The sequence below is a fragment of the Thunnus maccoyii genome, chromosome 7 (assembly GCF_910596095.1).
Source record: "Thunnus maccoyii chromosome 7, fThuMac1.1, whole genome shotgun sequence".
NCBI classification, from domain to species: domain Eukaryota; kingdom Metazoa; phylum Chordata; class Actinopteri; order Scombriformes; family Scombridae; genus Thunnus; species Thunnus maccoyii.
Genome location: NC_056539.1, coordinates 27,033,879 through 27,056,258, shown reverse-complemented (window position 1 = coordinate 27,056,258; position 22,380 = coordinate 27,033,879). Strand labels below are relative to the sequence as shown.

Sequence of the window (22,380 nt, the reverse complement as noted above, 5' to 3'; positions counted from 1 at the left end):
ATGATAAGTTCAATAAAATCAATTCATAGCTTGCAGGACGAAAATACTATTCATTACATTTTGGGGGATATTAAAGCTGAATTCATTCATCCATCTGAGAATAGTTCAAGCAATCCCCCTTAGATTAGAAAACAAATTGTGTTGTGTGAACCACTGAACTCAGCTGTCTTTAATCTAGACTGCAATCTGCACCCTTTACTGAATACAATGAGACTCTGTAATTATTGGCATGACAACACATTACTGAAGTGAAGCGAAGAAAACGTAAAAAAGAGGGATAAAAATAGAATAGCTTACAGCTACGAGTTTGTCGCCTATCTGTAGCCGTCCGTCTTTGTGTGCAGCCCCTCCCTCGATGATTTTAGTCACGTAGATACTGTTGTCACCCGGGACATGTTGGTTTCCAACTCCACCTGCTATACTGAATCCTAAACCTAAAGAGAAAACATTAACAGGTTTTAATTTGAGGATTAGGGTTAGCAATTACCTGAAGAAGCTCTTAATGTTGGATATTTTTATATGCTTCACTACCATATTCGACCCCCATTTCGACCAGTTGTGTTATTTTTTTTACTTGATACAGAACAAATACAGGGTAGTAAACAAAAGCCAAATCCAAGTAGGTAAACCATACCTTGGTTTATTCTTTTCTCTCTCCTGTTCAATCATATTACTGTTCTTTGCTGCTTAAACATGCTAACTTCTCTAAAGAAATCAGAACATTGTGCCTCATCTTACTCTCTCACTTTAGGGCACCTGTTGATGTCTTTGTTTCTTTGTCTCCTTATGGTCCAGTTCAGTAAATAGTAGGACAGCAGAAGCATGTGAACTTTAACCTCATAGTCATTGTTTGATTTCTAGTCCAGTGTTTTGGACCAAACTACAACAATATATCCATGTAACTACTCTGTATGTTGTGTTTACATTTGTTGTATTTTCTCACCTTTCGGCCCTTTCACCAGCTTGATATCCATGATTCTCTCCGTGAGACTCCTCCTTCGTCGTATACACAGTCTGACCAGACCTCCTGCCTCCTTCAGCGCCTCCACAGCCCCGCTGTGGGTCACCTCCCTGACGTCTGTCTCATTTACCCGGACTATGCAGTCATTCACCCTGCGAAGCAAAGTCCCACATGTCATTTGAAATGCATGAGGAGACAAACGGTGAAGACAAATGCTGCACATCACCTCCTCAACACAGATACTAGTCTTTCACTCTGACACGACATGTCTAGACGAGACATTTATCTGTTATAGAAAGAGCTAAGTGTGAGTGAACTGCTGAAAGAGGTTTTTTGAGTGGTGGTTTTCAACATCATCCAACAGTATGTTTTTAATATGTCCTATTGAAATAAATGTGGTAACTTTCAGTCAACTCTATGGTATAGTGCGGTGAAACAAAAAACTATTTATTATTACAATCAGACACACTCTTCTTTCAACAAATGAGGCGTTACTTGTCAAAATGAATGTATCTAGTCTACAACAGTAGCTATAAGCTACACAAATCAGCTTCAATAAGTCAAGGTTTAAGTATTCCTTCTTTAACCTTCCAGCAAAAAAAAAGTTAAAGTTAGTTGAAAGAAAGACTTTTATTTAATGTTTGTATTAACATGTACTAAGTATTAATCACATTGTCAGGACACAGATCTGCTCACACAGTGGGGATTCATAAACAGCTGGTCCCCTCAAAGTTAGTCATTTATTTTATGGTTGAGACTGTTATTTTTGGTTGAAGATTGAATTATAGTTGGGTGAGGTTTAGGACTGAAGCCTACAGTAGTTTCCGGTGATCGTAAACCTCCATGACGAAATAATGGAACTCAATACAATGTCATTAGTCACAAAAACAATTGTGTGTGTGTGTGTGTGTGTGTGTGTGTGTGTGTGTGTGTGTGTGTGTGTGTGTACCTGAGTCGTCCATTCTGGGCTGCGGCCCCTCCGGGTATAATCTTGGTGATGAAGATAGAGGGGTCTTCTCCGATGTGGGGGTTATCAGTCCCTCCTGCGATACTGAACCCCAGGCCTGAGTTACCCTGCACATACGCACAGAAAGACAATGTGTTTTAATAATAAACATTAACTGAAAATCCACACTGGTTTTAAAATATCTCTGTGACACGAGAAGCTTGAACTAAATACAGTTACTGTGAACAATGTGACCACGATGTTAGACTGATTTTTATCAAACCGAGTTGAACTATACTGATACTTATGATGCTTTTTAGTAGTAAATAAACTGATCATTGTTAGATAAGAAGCTGATAACCACACAGGAATTATAACTTCCTGTTGCTAAAATCTAGCACCATATCAACACATTACCACATAAAATCCAATATAATACTGTACTTCTACAAATCTCACTCATCAGCAAGAGGAATATAACAGTGCATCCTCTCCAAATGTCATTCATTAAAAAACTACATCTAATATAAATGTTCTCCACTGTCAATTACTACCAAGCTAATCTAATATCTCCCCAACTGTCCCTTCTTCTCATTTATCACCTGAACAAACTACATGTAGTAGATTCTGCTTATTACCAAATGATACCTAACAGATCACCTCTGTAAATCAAACACATTACCTGATGACATACATTTCTGTATATATCTCTCTCACTCTCTCTCGGTCTGTCACCGAGTATAAAGCTAGTGTAATGTCTATGCCTCTTTAAAGCAGAGCCAGTCAAGCAGACAGAACCAGGTCACAGGAGAATAGAGTGAGAGAGAGATAGAGAGAGATAGACAGAGAGAGACGGAGAGAGAGCCTCAGGGTGAGAGAAAAGGGAATATAATGAGAGGAGGAGGGAGGTGGATGGGAGGGGAGGGGAGGGGGGGGGAATCAGGGAAAGAAAGTAGGGAAGGATGGATGAGGAATAGAGAGGATGGGAAAATATGGTCAGCAGAGTTGGACTAGTGGTGGGACTGAGTAAAGACAGAGCAGAACGGTGAGATGGAGGGAGGGGAGAAAGATAACTGAAGACTCAGAGAGGTAACAGATGGAAGTTTTATCTTTTTCATAAATGTGTGTAATGTACACTTTGGATTCAAAGGACTTTATTTGTGTTGTAGTGATAGGGCATGTAGTGTCTTTTTCTTCCTCTCCTATGATTTTTTTTTTAGAATTAGTGAACATAGGAATATTAGAAAATGTGAGACTTTTTAAGGCGTACAAAAATAACCTCCCTGTGAAGTAAAGCTAACTTATTACGAGTGAGAGGCAGACGTAAAGAAAATGGTGTGCAAACTACTGTGTAACCTCCAGTCTCTCATCTTAGTACTATATTAAAAACACACTAATATAATAGTTTTATTAGTAGTAGTTTTTTATTTCCATAAAACACTCCATCGGTTACTTTAGTGTCATATTAATTATGATTATTTGTGCCCTTAGTTTACCTCTAAAATGTCTGACAGCCTAAAATGGTGGTAAAAAAAAACTCTAGTTAGTCACCATGTTCGCTGGATTTAACCTTAATTAAACTATTTCGTAAGTATCTTTAAATAATTTCTTAATGTTTAAATGAGGAATACTTATTTACACTTACAATTCTGTCAGTGAACTGTTGCTTTCTTTTGTACTGTAGTGAGAACTAGCAACAAGCTACTGTTGATGATCTATTTTAATTGACATCAAGCATGAACAAAGAAACATCATGCTTTGCAAGCTGGCACATTCTCTAAGTACTGAAAAGGCTGATTAAAATACATAGTTAAATCTACCACATTTAGCATTGTTTATACTTGCCAAAAATGATCTTGAGCTCTTGTTATAGTTGGACTGTCTTCATAATAATATCCTCTCACTGTCAACTAACGCTTTTGTCTGCTCAGAATTTAAAAAGTGTAAAATCTGGAGGGCTTCAGGATGTCAATATCAGCTCATTCAAATGGCCTGTTTGAAAAAGAAGTGAGCAATAGCGACCTTAACCCGTCTGAATTCCTCAGAAAAAATATATTCAGCCTTTTCACACCTTCTCAGCAATCGTTTGCTTGTTTTAGTCAGAAGCACAGAGGCACAAACACAGTTTCCTGCTTCCGACAGCACAATGTTTTTAGCATAATTATAGAGGAGAGTTAAGAGGAGGAGAGAGGTCAGTGTGATTAGATGGAGGTACTGTCGCAGAGTGCCGATGTGACTGTGTACATTTACGGTATGTAGAATATTATGTTGATGGTTTTTTACCCGCTCCAGCGTGATTTCTTCATATTCAAAGTCTGCTTCTGTTCCATTGACCTGTTAGAGAGAGAAGGAAGAAGAAAAGGGAAATGTGTAAATAAAGAGTAAACCTTGGTTATGAAAATGTAGTGAGGAAAGCTGTTCTACTATGTCATATTAAAGCTTGTTATCTGAATCATTTGTAAGATGTGTTTTGTGTCACGTCACTTGCTGTTGGCAGGTACACCACCCTCCCATCAAACCTCTTTGTTTATTACAGCTTTATCACATTTCTCACTGGTTCTCACTGGTTCTACACTACATGCTGGATTTTTTTACTTTGCAAATCATTTTTAATTTAATTTTAAACATAATATGAAATGTTGAGTGTGCTCTGTGAAACATAAACAGCACAACATAAATGAAGGACACCACATAGAACCAACATCAACAAAAAAGCAATGAAAAAGCCGTCTAGACAGGAAGATAAATCACATATTGATTCCATTTCAGTTCAAGTCTACTTTCCGATTTTAAAACAATACAAAGAACAGTGAGCTAATTGTATTAAAGGATGAGTTCATTCACTTATTAGGTAATACAATCTGCAACTAGCCTCAGAATGATAGAAAAGTGAATTTAGACGTTTGATCATTTATGAATGACGCATGAATCTCAGAGATTAAACCGGTAATGCGTATTTACCGATGATGTAGCTCTGATGTCATATTTAAGAACATCCCTGATGAATTGGCTGTGAGTGAATATATTAACGTCTACATTTTTCTGACTAAATGAACAGCACACAGAATTAAATCTGATCTGAGCAGACTATTATGTATTTTGTGTTTTACTCGGTTTATACTGGGAGATGAGTGTCTTGCTCCTGTAGGCAGGCACACACACACACACACACACACACACACACACACACACACACACACACACACACACACACAGTGGTCGAGTGGCATCCCAATGGCCCATGTAATCCCCTTGGCTGTAATCTGTGTCTCTGTGCAGTCAGATTAGTTTAGATTTTGAATTTCTGTCATTTCAAACAGAGGGCACAATCTTCCATCAGCCACTGTGTACAGTATGTCTACTATTACCTACCACACACACACATTCATTTACTATCAATATAAAATACCAGATTATTCTGAATTACAAAGAGAATATTTTACTGTTATTGCAAAAGTTGGGAGTTCTGATCTCTGTAAAGTTTCTTTAGGTTACTATTTAAAAAAACAGTTGACATACCACCTTTGCCTCATTTTGAGCCACAGAAATCCTATATTGGCTTTGATATTTCTGTATTTTCTGTGTGTATTTATCACATATTTCTGTAAAAGAGAGAATAACAGTCACCGATAATATCGATGAAATATTAAATGAAAATATTTTCCTGCCTGTGTTTTATTCTGGGCTGTTCAGCGGGGAGTAATTCCATAGTAATTACATAATAAACTTATCTAACAACAACAGACATTGGTTCTCTATGGCAGCTGGCTACCAGTAAAATGACATCTGGATCCATCTAATTCTAGACTGAGCATTCTCTCTGAAACCAGGACGCTACTATCATTATTATCCATGTTTAAGGGGGGAATTAATGTAAATTATGGCATATTTAGTAGAAGCTGCAGAAGCCTGTAGAAGTACAATAAAGCTTAATATTAACTTTTTGCAGCTGCAGTTATACAAAGAGGAGAAGTTGTTGTAAATACTACTAGAATTTTATATAAAAGCTCAGTGAGCTATATATTGATTATGCTGTAAAAAAAAGCTCTTTAATCTTACAAAAAAAACCTTTCCATGCCTCACATAAGTAGACACCTTATAGATTTGCCCCCGTTAAAATGTCAGCGGCAGCACTGAGGGCTGATTTATCCTTCTGTGTCGAGGTGTTGCACAAACGTTGTAGGTATGAGGAGGGTCATGCCCTCGCTGACATCTTCAAAAATGTAACTACACATCAGAACTATGTGGAGACCACAAGACCTGTGATCGGTCTGCTTGGACTGGTTTGATTTCTCCAACATATTTCCAGTGATGTTAGTGTTTGGTAAAGAAAGGCAAAGTAATGTCTCCATTTAAGTAATGTTGGAAAACTTCAATTTTGTGATCCGGAAAAACTATTTCTATCTATAAACCTTCTCCTCACGCTATCCCAAAGTGAATATGATACTTTAAATACACTCTTCACAAACACTCAGTCAGTAGACGTCTGCGCTGAACTATAAATTGATTCCCACACCAGAGGCATCCGCATCGTAACCACCACAACACCTCAACACAGAAGCTTAGGAGTTTTATGTTCTGCACATATACTACGAACATGTGGCCAAATCCAGCCACCAAAGGTCACAACTTCACACACGGTCACTGATACAGTATAGTAGTTTAATATTTATCTTGATATTATGTGATTTAACCTTATTTGCCTTTGGTCAGGAAAGTCTTTACAGTATCAACAGGTTGCAGGGTTGTATTTGAACGTGTACTCACATATGGGGGTGTGTCGACGCTGTCGGTGTTGACCACCACTGGAGGGGGGTTGGCCTGTAATGAGAGAACAGCAGAGTTATTAAGCACTTTTCATTTCAACAATATTACGATTTAAACAGAAAGACAGACTGTGAAACTTGAACACCACGCAAACACACAAACAGAGAGAGAGCCGTGACAATGACTTACTCGTCTCATGTTTTGGTACAGCATGTCGAGTACATCTGCTACAGATTACCACCATGGAGCGACTGCATACACCGCATGACATACTGCACAATCCTTATATTGGACAATACTAATGTACTACACTGCAAACCACATTTCATGAAGCTCTGCTACTGCTCCGTAAAGTACACTCAGCGATATAACAATTAACTAAATTATATTCTTATATCTTTGTTGTACACTCATATTCTTTATACCTTTAGTTTTATGACACTACACTGTATTTTATTAGACTGTTCTGTATTACATGCATGTTCTGCCCTAAAATGAAAACAAAATCCAACAGCTACAGTCTTATATCTTCACACACAAATGTCTTTCCTTCCCCTTCCTCCCTGTGTTCAGTCTACTCTTTCTCCCTGGTCTCCGGTCCAGGCCTGGACAGATCAGATAATAGACATTATCTCTCCTATTCTTATTCTTCTTGCTAAATATTTGCTTTCTATGCAATCACAGATGTGTTTTTCTCCTCGTATTTGCAAGGGGAGCATCAACCGCCATCCCTACACCTCCCCTATCTATCTCATCTCACTTTCTCCACAGAAAGTATTTCGTGTTCTCCAGTCCACCGTCAGCAGCTCTAGTCTTCTCCCACAAACCAGCCATGAGCGAGCCAGTACATGAAGGACAGTTGGAGGCTCCGCATTTGCTCTTGCGGCTGAAAAAAAAAGTTAACAAACCAACCAGCTAACCAAGCATCAAACGAGCTAGCAAACCAAATGGACAGTCCACGCAGGCATCACAGCATCAATGTGCAACAGAGCAGCAACAGCATCTATCCCTCTACACTAATCTCTACCTCCCTCATCCCTCCTTTATCTTCTCTCTCTCTCTCTCTCACACACACACACACACTCTCTCTCTCCACCACATGTCCAGCTGTCTGTCAGTCAAGCTGAATGGATGCTTGATCCCACACGGGAACAGAAAGAGAGAGAGGAAGAGAGAGAGAGAGAGAGAGAGGGGGGATCAGAGGGATTAAAGGTATGGTGGGAGGAGTCAAATCCGTCTGCTCAACAACAGCAATGAGCAGAGCGTGCAGACAGATGCACACAAACCTCCAAAAGCACACACACACATGTAAAAAAAAAAAAAAAGGGGGGGAGGGGGGGGGGGGGGCAAAAATGAATGGTGTGAGAACAGAAGTGGAGGGAGGTTGAGTAAGAGAGGGAGGGAGAGATTTGGTGGTATAATGAAAATAGAAAAAAATGCTCTCACAGCACAGTTCATGGATATTGAGGAGACAGTAAAGACATGCTGACAGTTGCAGCTGTCAGGATCTGTGTGTGTGTGTGTGTGTGTGTGTTTATGTGAATGAAGTATAGACAGAGGGAGAAGATAATCACTGTATAATAATGTTGTATATGAGGCAAATATCACAATTATTCTGGGGCCAGCTGACTCCACTGCCATTAAGCTGTTCAACACCTCAAGCTGTGAGGGCTTTTAAATATTACAGAATGACACTGCAGATGATTTCCTAATAGGTAAACGGTAAATGGACTGCATTTATGTAGCGCCTTTCTAGTCTTATCGACCACTCAAAGCACTTTACAACACGTGCCAACATTCACCCACACACACACACACACACACACACACATTCATACACTGACGGCAGAGGCTGTCATGCAAGGTGCCAACCTGCTCATCAGGAACGTTACGTCACTTCTTATTCAAAGCGCCTCACGATGTTTCTATGCTTACGCATTCACACTCACACACCGCTGGCACAGCCATCAGGAGCAATTTGGGCTTTAGTATCTTTGCCCGAGAACACTTCGACATGCGGACTGGAGGAGCCAGGGATCGAACCACCGACCTTCTGATTAGTGGACGACCCGCTTCACCTCCTGAGCACAAGTCACCCCTACAGGCACATTTATAATAAATATAATAATAATTAACTTTATTTATATAGCACTTCTCTCGACAAAGTTACAAAAAGCTTTACAGTAAAATAAATAAAAACAAAAGGTCACGTATGGACCAATTAATACCATCGGCTAGGGCCTCCAGATGAATCTGAGAGAAATCATAAGATTGTTTATCAGATTTTTTAAAAAAATATATATATTCATATACATATATCTGTAACAAAAATCTTTAATTTTACATTTTTCTTGTGGATACTTTCACCAGGCCAAATCCTTACATTTCCCCTGCATTCAAAAGTATGTTTTTTCTTCTTGTTCCTTCAGTTGGATGTTTGAGTTTCACTGTGCAGAGTTTGACACTAGAAGACTATTTTCACATTTATCTGTTGAAAGTTTCTCTGTGCTCACTTCAAACAGTTGTAGGTGTGTACCTACAAGCACAATTTATGTCTTCACAATTAGTTTGGAAGCCAAGTATGATTCAGTATGCAACTTACACAAGATGTGGAAACTTGAAGCCTCAAGTGCACAAACACTGAAAATGGACTTTTCAGTGAAAACACAGCATATTGATAAAATAATAATATCAATAGAATGAGGCATTTTTTTCTGAAAAAAGAACATATCAGACACAAATTATTATTCATTTCATTTTATATCTTATGACATGTCTGGAGGGGAAACTATCTCTTTGGCTGAACCGCTCACAACTGCAGTCCATACAAAGGTGATAACCTGTGATCAGAGTCAGAAGTAGACATGTTTTATCTTTAAGGGGTCACGAGCCAAAAAGTTTGGGAATCACTGATCTAAACTGTGTTTTTCTCTGGAAGTATTTTGATGAGCTGTATGACTTATGAAATATTTAGTCTATATAAATTTGGTTGGGAGGGTGAACAACATTAGGTGTACAGACTGCCAAACACATTGCATTTATTGTATGATTCTCTACCCTCTGAGACTTTTTCCTTTCTCGTAGAACACTAAAGGTACCCAGATTTTTTTTCTTTTGGTTTGTCTAAATAATTAAAGATATTGACCGATTCATCTCAGCTGAAGCCTTCTCACCTTCTGCTGACTTTACCCAAACAACTACCTGCCTGAATTTATCTGTCATTACCTCACACTTACCAGTGTTACGTGTCCTTGTCTAAACTTTAAATAACTCCATCACCATTGCAACAGCAGCATTACAAAGTACACAACTTCTGGGTATGTGTCTTTGTTTATGTGTGTGTGTGTCATTGACAGAGCAACAAATCCAGTCGGTCAGTCTGCTTGTGAGTCCATTGACACGCTATGTCAGACTGCACGCTTATGTAACATCAATATGTGTGTGTGTGCATGGGGTTTGTGTTACATGGAAAGGCCAAAAGAACAAACGTGCAAATATAAACAAACAAGCACTCACACACAAATACAAAAACACACACAAGGTCCATATCCAGACAGTGTTTTGTTGCTCTATGCAAGTGATTGTTAGTCATTACATAATTGCTGTTACACCAGCTGTATTATCATGGCATTATGACCTGGTTCAGCCCAGCACAGCACGGTTTAGAAAGAGATCTAGACTATCCCTGGTTTGTTTCATCAGACCAAGAGACAGACAAGAGCTTTAGTGGTTCAGTCATTACTCATGCCATGTAGGATGGTTGTTTAGACATGACGAAGTACTGTAGGTGTGTGTGTGTGTGTGTGTGTGTGTGTGTGTGTGTGTGTGTGTGTGTGTGTGTGTGTGTGCTTTGGGAAATGATTTCCCATCAATGCAGGGTGCTGGATCCAGCTTCTACGGTATCAGCATGATAATTCAATTATCAATTAGCGGATGAGTCCTGATTGGATAAACAGAAATCAAGAATCCCAAAACATCTAATGATGCACAGCGGCAGTTTGTTAAATAATCGTTTAGTGCTGTGTGTCGTACTATGCCAGACATGCGCACGCTCTCACACGCAAGAACACACAAACACAAAGGCCAAAGTGAAAAAAAGGAAAAGTCACAAACCAAACTGGGAACAATGACGATTGATTATATGAGTGTTACACAAAAATAAGCTGCAATATTTAAAGGTTGCATTAAAAACTTGGGAAAAACTCTACTCCTGTAGATTTAATTTATTGTAAGGAAGAACCAATGTTGAGACATGATGTGTAAAGACAAGAGTAATGCACACATCCATGCTCACAAATACTCCACTCCTAATATCACTGTTCACTATTTCTTCCTAATGTGAAATGAAACTCCATTTGACTAATGAGCTAATCAGATGGAGCATGACTCTAATCAAATCAGAACTGCTGTGCTAATCATGCTAATCAGACTATCACTACCTGCTATCTCTGATCACTGTGCCCACAGCAGATGTACAGCACAGTGGCCGAACGACAGCTAACAGGCAGCTGGCTTGCTGCTTTTTCTCGTCTGTTATGGTTTACACAATACACAAGTCCTGCTAAACTTGGATGGACAAGTTGCTTTGACTATATCACTAGGGAGGTCAAATTAACTTGAATTCTTTTTTACTGACAGCTTTATTTTGTGCTGAGCTGTTGCATTGAACCTTTCATTTACCCACAATCTGCTCGGTCTGTATTTTTCCTTAAGCTTGGGACGAAACTTATGACTGACATCAAACCTACGAGGACTACACAAAGCACATATTTCCGCCAACAGACGTAGATTTTCTTAAGTCTTGACAGCAGGAAAGGAGCACAAATTGAATGACTGAGTAAAAATACCGATATTCATCAAAGAGTTTTCTTTGCTAATTGAAACTGCAATCCATGTGGAAGAGGGAAAAATGTTAAATTTTAATGAGATGGAAGATGTAGAGATGAGGGCATCACAGACTGTAAACTGTGAGAATATGAAGTTGATTACAAAATAGTAGCGACTCTGTCAGAGCACATCACGGTTTGCCGTTTTAAACTGTGTTTATTCAGTTTTGGTTTCATTATTATTTCTCCAGCTCACACACGATATCAACATCCCGATTCCAGTCGTATACATCTAACATATCTAAAATAATAAAAATGAGAATAATGGGCGGTGACTAGATTGGAAGACATGAATGGATTGGAAACCTTCAACACCACAGATGATTTTAATTCCCGACTGGAACAGACTTGGTCCGATTGGTTGTGAAACTTAAATCATATCTATAATCTGCTCAGTAATCATAACGTGCATCACCGCCTTTACTAGGAATATAATGCAATTCTGCAGATAAGTCAGAGCCAAGGTTTTTGTGGACAACAGCATTGAACCACTTCGGGCTGTCAGTGTTTCACTTAAAAGGGCAGTTTGACAAAGATAATGGCAACATTACAGAAGTGACCTTCCACGTCTTAAATGTCTACAACACTGTGGTACAAATACAAGGCTGGTTCATAGCAGCTAGCGTACTGTGTAGACTACTCATCACATGGTAACACTGTGGATTTTATGGTCTCTTTGTTCGATCTCTCCATTTAATCTGTCTGATATATCTTGAAATGTATTGATTTCACCTTAAACGTTAATGGAATAAGCAATCCATTTGACTATGTGGAATTAACTTGTTATGTTTCTTGATACAGTGTTGTTTATTCCACTTTTGAAATCATAATTTGCATTCAGATGTTATGATAGTACAGGATAAATTGCCGAAAGAATGCGAAGTATAGCTTTTCATCACGCCATATTATTTTCATTTTTGTATTTCATTGGTAAATAAGGTAAAGTAAGTTAAGGCATTGTGGGGGATAGCATTTGTATCAAGTTACAATTAAAAAACTGGTTGAATAGCACAGCAGCAGGATGCTTGAACATTTATACGCACGTGTCAATAAACAATATCAATAATTAAAGAGTAACTTAACACCAGGCTAAAAAGCTGTGTTGCTGCCCTCTCTGGTTGAAAGTTTCAAGCCTGTTTCACCTCTGACCACACGGCTGGGTGTGGTCATGAATGTACTCTGTTGCACTTGTAACCACGCCCAACAGTGATGTCACTGTGTCCTAGAGTACACTTGTACATCACCGCAGCAGAGTTAAACCACTGGAGGTCAGCAAAGATTTTTAAAAGGTGTTCAATTACTCTTCAAATGTAAAAGTTTCAGTTTCTAAACAAAATACATAATCTAATGAACACATGTAAGACCTGTGTCTTCAATCATCTCTTTTAATGCCTGATAAAGGCCATTGACCAAAACATAGCTTGTTTAATGTATTTTATGCTTACAGTGTATAAGAGTCTACCACATTTACAAAGTTTCAGTCTCTGATTTCTTACTACAACCTGTGTTATCTATCTCTTTGTATAACCTGATTAAGTATTAGATGTGGACAGGAGCGCCCAAAAATAATTGCTGATACATATAAGCTGTCCTTGTGGCTCACTGGCCCTAATGCATGCTACAATATATGTATCCACCCAATAAAACCTACCTGCACATTGGCTTTTATTTGCGGAAAGTGGTGAATGTGCGGCGCATGTGGGGGCGTTTCCATGGAGTGCGTGGTCCATATGTACGTGTCATTGGGCCACGGCCTGCTTCCAGCCTTGCTCTTGGCTTTGCTCTTTGTGGGACTCTTCTTGCCACTGTCTCTCTGGTTTGGGACTTTCCCTCTAGAGCCCCTGGTGGCCAGGTTGGTAGGCAGCGTGCTCCACCCATAGCCGCCCGGTCCTGTACACAGGGGGAGCTGTGGCGAGTGAAATGGATGGATAGACAGAGACTGGGAGGCGTGAGGAAGAGGAGAAGGGTAGTGATGGTGGTGGTGGTGCTGGTACTGCTGGAACGACTGGTGACTGGGTGAATGGAACTGCATCTGCTGCTGCTGTTGGTGATAGATTTGATGTGTTGATTGCGAAGAGAGCATGTGACCGGGCGAGGCCGGAGGATGTTGCTGTTGCTGGTTTTGAGAATGATGCTGCAGCTGATGATGGCTTGGTGATAAGTGCATCTGGTGGTGGCTTGGCGAGTGCAGCATTTGATTTGGTGATTGTGGGGCCAGATGGTAAGTTGGTGATGTAGGAGCCAGCTGATGACTTGGACTTGATGGTGCTATGTGGTAGTAGCTCGGAGAAGGGGAAAGAAGCAGATGTTTCGGCGAATGGCAGCCATGATTCGGCGAATGAGGGTGGTGCTTTGGAGAGTGCAGCGGTGAAGGTTGCATTTGGTGATTTGGTGTCTGTATTTGCAGCAAATTCTGGTTATGCTTTGAGTGAGAGGGGCTCTTACTTGACTTGGCCTTCCCTTTGCCAGATTTGCTCTTAGTAGAGCCACTGCTGGGCTTCTTGGGGCTACAACAGAACTCATGGCTGTGGAAATAAGTGGTCATAGCTACAGAGATATATAAAAATACAAAAAGTCACAGAGAGATCCTCCTGTCTTCTTTCGTCTATCTTTGTATCTCCCTCTCACCACATCCTCTCCTTTACAGAGATGACAAAAGGGAGTAGCTCCTTAGAATCACTTGTGTCCACATAATGTAGGTCATGCCTTTCCAGAGCAACCAATCCTCCTCTGTGTCCAGTGCCAAGTCAGTATTCCTGCTCTTCCTCTATCTCTGTTATATATTCGTACGCTTCAGTATTTCAAGATCAGTGGAATATCAGAAATACAATCCATCCTTTGCAGGCTCTGTTTCCATTTCTTCTTCCTTGTGGATAAGACCCTCAACTAAGCTCCTAAAAAGCAAAGCATCTTCTTTTAGCGCGATATAGCACTTCTCTTCTCGGCTGTCTCCCTCTTAGGAGCACATTAACCCTCTCATCATCACTCTGGGTTTTAGGGTCAGCAGTAAGATCAAAGGTGCGGTTCCAAGAAGAAGCAGCAGGACCACTTAGATGAGTTGAGCTTCTTTTCGATCCTGCTTTCTCTCATGGTGTCTCTGTTTCTGTACGTCAGTTCATGCGCTCCAATGGAAGATTTCTCTTTCTCATTCCGCGATTAAGCTCCACTCCAGTGGTCAGTCATTCAGAGTAACTCATATTATCCACGTATGTTGTTGTGCACTCCAGCTTTGTATCTGAAGTCTTGGTTGCTCTGTAGACGATGTAGTTTGATTTGTATATTCCAAAAGAAAAGCAGTAGACAGTAAAACAGGAACCAAACTCAGATCAGATTCCTGTTTGATTTTTTCTCCGTTAAAGAGTTCAGAGAACATTAAAGTCAAAGAGTAAAATTTGCTTGTCTTTGTTTTTTTTCCCTCTTTTTGCCTTTGTGTTATCATGATTTGATATTAAGCCACATCTCTATGCACAATTCTCTTTCTAAGCCTCTCTCATCCTTCTGTGCTGCCTCCCTCGCTCAGTGTCTGTCCCCCTCTCTCTACAACTCTCCCTCTCTCTCTCTTTCCTGGACTAGCCAATTAGGGACTTCCCTGGACTCCTGCACATGACAGCAGCCAGGCATGACTAATCGATAGGCGACCAGGGACAGTGATACAACGCTCAGAGCTCAGTCAGTGTGTGTGTGTGTGTGTGTGTACAATGAACCCAGAGCTGCGATTGGTGGAGAGCGGTCCCTTCCATCAACCTTTGTCTTGTTCTTTTAAAGCATCACAAGGCAGGCTGGGTCAGCTGGAATAGAGTCTATGAAAAGCTGCTGTGCGTTTGTGTGTGTGTGTGTGTGTGTGTGTGTGTGTGTGTGTCTATGCGTTGGCCTACTTCCTTGGGAGAAGGAGTTTAAGTTTAATCTTTGTTCTACACAGGCAGATGTCAATCTGCTGTTAACTGTCTCTACAAGAGGAAACACACATACGCACGCACACATGCACGCACACACACACACACACACACACACACACACACACACACACACACACACACACAACCACAAGACCTAAGATCTAAGATCTAAGACTCCAATTCATTTCAGTCAAGCCCATTCAGGAGAACAGTTTCTCTGCAGTGAACCGTAACATGACAGTAAACACAAATGTCTCCTTTCTTTTGGTCAATGCTTGTGACTATGAGATCATTACTATGAGACGTCGATACTTTCTGAGTACCAATCAAATTGTGTCATGTGTCTTTGAGTGCAAAATACTGTAAAGTATCAAAAGTTGGCATTAAATGTTTGGTCTGATTCTTAATCTTGTTTACTTACTGTATTTGTTAATCAGTTGATTTAAATAATACTTTGGTATTTTTTTACTGTATTGTACTTTGACAAATTTTATGTTCAAATGTTTCAAGAGTGACTAATCGCACGGATTATGGTTTGATCCCCTGCTCCTGCTGGACACACGTTGACTTTGTTATTTAGCAAGACATCAAACCTCAAATTGTTCCTGATGGCCAAGCAAGCGCCTTGCATTCCAGCTCCGCTGCTATCAGTTTGTGAGTGTTCGTGTAAATGGGTGAATCAGATGCATTGTGAAGAGCTTTGTGATGCTTAGTTAGAAATGTCCATTTACCATTTTAACGCTGAAGCATGTAGAAATATATACATAGTAGTAGAAGTAATGGTAGTAGATAAACTACTCAAATACTGTATTGTATTGACACTTGTACTGGCATTGAAAAAATTACCAAAAATGCTGTGCTGTAAAATTCTGAAAATGACTAAAACCCTCAACATTCATTTTAAAGTTATGTATAGAATGATTAGAGAGTGGCCACTATTTTTAATAATAAATCTCATATAGCTTGTGGCTGACAACAGCTGGTATTTAAGAGAGTACAGCAACAGTTATGGCCATGGGGTTCAAGCCTCTATAATGTCAGCTAATATATGCCACAACTTGCCTCAAACCAACCTGACGATAGAGAGAGAGGCAGATAGACAGACAGATGAGGGACATTAAAAAGCAGCACCCATGTGGAGAGCACAAAGAGATGAAGAGAGCGTGAGGGTGGTTGAGATGAGAGAAAGGCTGTTATAGCCACCCAGTGTGTTAGTGGGTGTGTGTTCCCTGTGTAAAGTGCTGCTAGCGCTGCAGGCTAAGCGCTCAGTCAGGAGAGGATGAGCAAGGAGAATAGGCTGCTAGCATCACAGCGCTAAATGAAGCCAGCACTAATATATTGCTAGAAGGTGGGATAGGAGGGGGGGGGGGGGGGGGGCTGCTGAGAACTGTAAATGCAGGGATAGGGCAGAGATGTAGCTGAAGACAAGAGATGAAATGTGGCTAGGGAATGGATGATCTGAGTGTTAGGAGGCTTTCATTTTAAAATACTCCAATCGTTTCAGTCAAAATCACTTCTGTGATCTGTCAGTTAATTTCTAGCGCCGGGTATGAGTGCTTTATTCACACTAAAAGGAGTGACAAACTTGAAACATGAAGAAAAAATGCCTTCAAATACTGTTATGTATGAAATGTCTGAGTGGTGATCTGCCCACACACCTTGTCAAGCTTTACTTTTGTCTACCCCCACCTCTATTCTGATTTACAAGAAAGACTTATTCAGGATCAAATGAGTCTACCGAGACTGTCCTCCCAAGAAAAATGACACAATAGTTATGAATCTCAGTCATCCAAAAAATTATAGTTATGTTTGAGTGACAGATGCCAACTAGTGGCCGTAGTAATTATAATCCAGACAAGTGGCATCTATATAACTTGACAAAATGTCCTCATTCGGAGGTGGTGGATTGGATGGATGGCTTAACCCAAACTTGCAAACAGCAAATTTTGCAACAGGAAACTACTGTTTGTTTGTCGTTTCCAACCCTTAATGTCACAATTCCAACCGCAAATTTTTCAAGGACAGTTTTTTAAAAACTATGATCGTCCCCTTACCTTGACCCCGTGGTTATTAGTGGCACAGTGGCTCAGTGGTTAGCACTGTTGCCTCACAGCAAGAGGGTCCAGGGGTTAAACCCCAGGTCCTTATGTGTGGAGTTTGCAGGTTCTCTCCGTGTTTGCTTGGGTTGTGAGAAGTAATGCGAGAAATGACGCAATACCATGCACAAGAAAGATTGTTTGTGCGCTGATTTGCAGCGAAAAAACAAGAAACAAAAGAATATGGGTAAGAGAATGGATTGAGATATACAGGCAGCAAGGATTGTCTGTTTTGCAGAGAGAGAGAACACTGATTTGCTTCTGATTTGGGGCTTTTGTCGGCCATCTCCAAAACCTGTAAGCAAGTGCAAAATCAGGGCTACGATTATGTAGTTTGAACTCATTGAATCTGCCTATTATGTTCTGGGCCAGACAGACCCAATGACGAAGTTTAAAAAGACAGGAAAAACATCCTCATTTATTGAGCATAAAACCTTTTCTACGCCACATAATTAGTGTAATGGATTTCAATTAGTCTGCTGAACACAGACATCTTCTCTGTTTTCAGGTCAATTTATCTGTACCAGTCAATTTGACTCAGAGTGAGGATAAGTATCAAAATATCTCACATCAAATTTATTCATTTTCTGAATAAGACATAAATGAACCACATTTCTCATGCTGTTGCCTAAGCGCCAAGATACGGCACAAGATATCAAAACAATTACATTCACCAATATTATGTTTGACAATGCAGACCCACTAATGTAACAAGTGGTACAAAAGAGTGGAGTGAGCATATATGTCAGTATCTTGTCCTGCCTCCCATCCAGTGATTTGCATGACAGACTTGCATAAAATATTCTACTTGGTAGAGAAACTCACTGATGCATTAAAAAAAAAAATCCAGTAATCAGGTTTCCTTCCAATTACACTGTCTGCTTTGACACAAGATTGTGAAACTGAAAGTCACCAGCAGGGGGCCTCAGACTCCACAGACAGATGGAGGACTGAGGAGAGACTGGAGCACACTCACAGACATGACGATGCTACTCTACAGTGCTGTTCCTCCATCATTATTGAGTTATTCCCATCTATCTGATATGAGCAGCACTGATAAACAGCATGTATGATATCATACCAAGATACTGCAGCACTGCATGCCACATCAATGTCCAGCAGACTCTTATAACACATAAGACTGGAGGAAGCACAAGCACACAAAGTGTTAAATCCAAATTGTGTTGAGTATATGCAATCCAGCGAAGTTACATGCACTCTAGCATGCAGCATGTGAAAAATATCCTAATTGAACCATTCTGAAGCCGTCATGGATCTTGCAAATCTGCTGTTGTGTTGTTTGGTTGACTGACTGGTTGGTTTTTAGCTTAGTACCACTTTGCTTTTTAACACTGATGGAAATGTACTTTACTAATTTCTACTTAGTATTTTGAAAATACAACTTCAGTATGATATATTGTAGGTACACTGATCTGATGAACACTGGATGAATATTTTATACAGTGAGCTATGCAGTCGAATCCTTAAGAACGACATGTTCCTTAAGAACATGACATGAGTGTTACCAATATCTCAGTACTGCATGAATATCATTTGTCTGAGCTCTATTAACTTTTTTTTTGTACAGAATTTGCTTTCACTTTTTCTACACTATCCTACTGACTGAACTGAACAGCATTCTTACAAAAATGGACACAGAATAACTGCATAATGCAGATGAGACACTGACATCATGTGAAGGTAAAGGATATGAAAAGACTGCATCTCAACACAGCAGAGCTGTGGTCCACATGGATCCAGCAGGTGATCAGACAGCCTGAGATCCTCATTATCATATATCACACCAGCAGCTACACACAACATGGCAGAATAAATCAGTATTCATTAAGTCCATCATGATTAGAGCAGGAATTTGTTTTGGAGAGGAGGGCTGTGGTATAGTGTGAAACATAGCAACATCACACAAATCAACATGCAAAACTAATCTTTCATTGCCTAATGTGACAGAAAATAATGTATATTTGAATAAACTATGTTTAAATTAAAACTGTACAATGCTAATTCACATAGTATGTTTGTGGTAAATTGAGAAAGGTAAGAAACTGTGGTTTAACTTCAAAACCCAGAAACTGTCTAACATGATAAGATAAGACTTCAGCTTCTCTGAAACAAGCTCACAGAAAACAGCCCTGATGTACTATCAGCTTATCAAACTGAGAACCACACTGGAGTCATATTTTTGGGTGCCAAGTCCGATACTTCCTTATTTTTTAGCTCAGGTTGGGTCTCAACCATGCTTGGGGAAAGTTGTATACACTCACCTTGACTGAGCTTGTCTATTGGAAGCAACTGAGTCATCAGGGTGGGGGAGAGCCATGAGACTCAACAAATGAAAAGCTCATTTAGGGCCATTTTAGCTCAAAACATAGGGCTAAAAGAGGCTACATGCTGTGTAGGGCTGAAGAGTAATTTGATTAAAGTTACGATCTAAGACATGTTTTAATGGAGCGATAAGTTTAATGTGTATTTCTTCTTTTTCACAAAAACATTCTGCAGAAGTGCATTGAATCCACAGCGTCTCAGTGGAGGGACATGACATGTTCTTGGCTTTTACATAAGAGGTTGTGACTACATGAAGTCTGTTCGACTACATAATGGCCCGGAGCTTCTCAGGGACCCGCTAATACAACCTCTCCCCCCAACTGCACAGTCGAATCAGTCGTTAAAAATTGAAGAATGTTTGCCTGCAATACGGAAAGTCTGATTTTGATTGCAAATGGATGCTTAAGTGCATTCAATTTCCATATTAAAGCAGAATAAAGAGAACCGTTGAGTGTCGTTGACGTTTTAGAGGACGCACTCTTGCCGTCTGTGTGGGCAAGCATGAAAGAGATACAGGGTCTAAGTGATGTTTTCAATGCCCATTGTGACGCACACTGTTGATCACTAATGCTCACTTTATTAACAATTACGCATGCACATTTTGGTCCTATGACTTGAATCAGACTTGAGGACCGAAATGTCGTCAATAAGGTGAATACAAGTGATGGACAGACAGTGTGTGGGATTCTTTGGTTTCTTCAGCCAATATTTTTTTTCCGTATGTACCTGTCAAACCTTTTTGGTGTACAAGCAGTTGCTCTTAATGCCCATTGTATAAAAGATGACTTATAAATAATAAATGTATTATGTAATGGGTCTGCCCCAATATGTATGAGGCCCAGTCCGGCTCCAAAGCTCATGATGAATATATTGAACCCTGAAGTTGCAGCCCTCTTCATAATTTGAGGTGATGATAATGTGAAGCACAGGTTCAAAACACAGAATAGATCTTTGACTGTAGAATTTGTTTGTTGTAGTAGGAAATTAACTGCAATACAACACTATCCTTTATTATTCCATATACTGTAAGAAGGGCTATTATATGCTGTAATAGGATCTGAGAGTTACTAGTAGGGTCAACATTAGTGGAACTGAGTCTTCTACACTCTGTTGAGCAGATCTCAGATGAACCTCCTCCTCTAACATTGATTGTTCAACTGAGGAAGTGATCCGACTTGTGGAGCGGTTGGGAAAGATCACTTCCTCGGGTCACGGCGCTCGGTTCATCAGTAACCGAATAGCTCATTTGCTGTGGTGTTCAGACCACAATACTCTCTCTTCCTCCATCTATCTGTGTACCCTCTGTCTCCTGCTGTCTCTGGTGAAACCCTATCTTGTACTATGTTGGCTAGACTGACTGTACCTTGCTCCAACTGTGAGCCAAAGAAGCAGAGAGAAGTAATACTGCTGAAATGGTATTCATATTGTTACAGATGCGTTTACAAATCTGTCTTTTTCTGTCTCTATCTAGGTGTCTACTGTGTCTGCCAGCCTCGAGATTTCCTCATTCTTGACTTAAACTCTATTTTCAAAATCTAACAGCTCTGTCAATCACAGGCAGAGATCAAGGAGCTGCAACCACAACTGCGACATAACAGAAAGTGGTATAAAAGTTCATAGGTTCTGTATTTTATTACTATACTACAGTACGTCATCCATAAGCTCACATCACAGGAAACACAAGCAGTACAAAAGAAATGACAATGATGATAAGACATAAGGGCAAAAACTAACAATTATTTTCATTAGAGCTTCAACAATTAGTCGATTGACAGAAAATTAATCAGCAACTATTTTGATAATAGAACAATCGTTTTTTTTTTTTGTTTTTTTTTAGCAAAATGAGAAATATTCCATCATTGCAGCTTCTCAATGTGAGAAGTTGAAGCTTTTCTGTGTCATACATGACAGTAAACTCAATATTTTTGGATTATGGTCTGTTGATCAGACAATACAAGACATCTGAAGACGTTGCCTTGAGCTTTAAGAAATTATGACGGTATCTTCTGTATCTTCTGACATTGTATAGACATAAATTGATTAGTCGAGAAAATAATCAGCAGGTGAATCGATAATGAAAATAATCATTAGGGAGCGCTGTGGTAGCCGAATGGTTACAGAGCATGCCACATAACCACAGCGTCCCTAACTTAACTCTGCCTGGGGACCCTTGTTGCATGTCATGCCCCTCTCTCTCTCCTCCTTGTTTCCTGTCTTCTTCTCCACTATCAGCTGATGATTAAAGGCAAAAATACCCCAAAAAACATCTTAAATATCTTGTATTTCATTAACACATCCACTGACTCGCACAATGTTTACCAAGTCATCAAGAAATGTAACCTTACAGAACCTGGTTGTTCTGTTATACTGTACACCTTTCCTGTGGTAGGCTCCCTTCTCCTTAAACCACGGGTGATGTGATATGTTCATTTGTGTAACAAGATACAACAGATTTAAATTCCATTAAACTGTAACTTTAATTAAG

General features: G+C 39.8%; 1 protein-coding gene across 1 annotated transcript in view; it reads right to left on the bottom strand.

Annotated features, from left to right (window-relative positions):
• The window catches only part of LOC121900946 (disks large homolog 1-like), a 118,228-nt gene that overhangs the window by 44,100 nt on the left and 51,748 nt on the right, over positions 1 to 22,380 (bottom strand). Inside the window, exons 7-11 of the mRNA XM_042417538.1 lie at positions 6,675 to 6,728; positions 4,191 to 4,241; positions 1,911 to 2,035; positions 944 to 1,113; positions 298 to 434 (exon numbers count right to left, since the gene is read on the bottom strand). Of these exons, the coding sequence (XP_042273472.1) occupies positions 298 to 434; positions 944 to 1,113; positions 1,911 to 2,035; positions 4,191 to 4,241; positions 6,675 to 6,728 (537 nt within the window). The remainder of the gene's footprint in view (positions 1 to 297; positions 435 to 943; positions 1,114 to 1,910; positions 2,036 to 4,190; positions 4,242 to 6,674; positions 6,729 to 22,380) is intronic.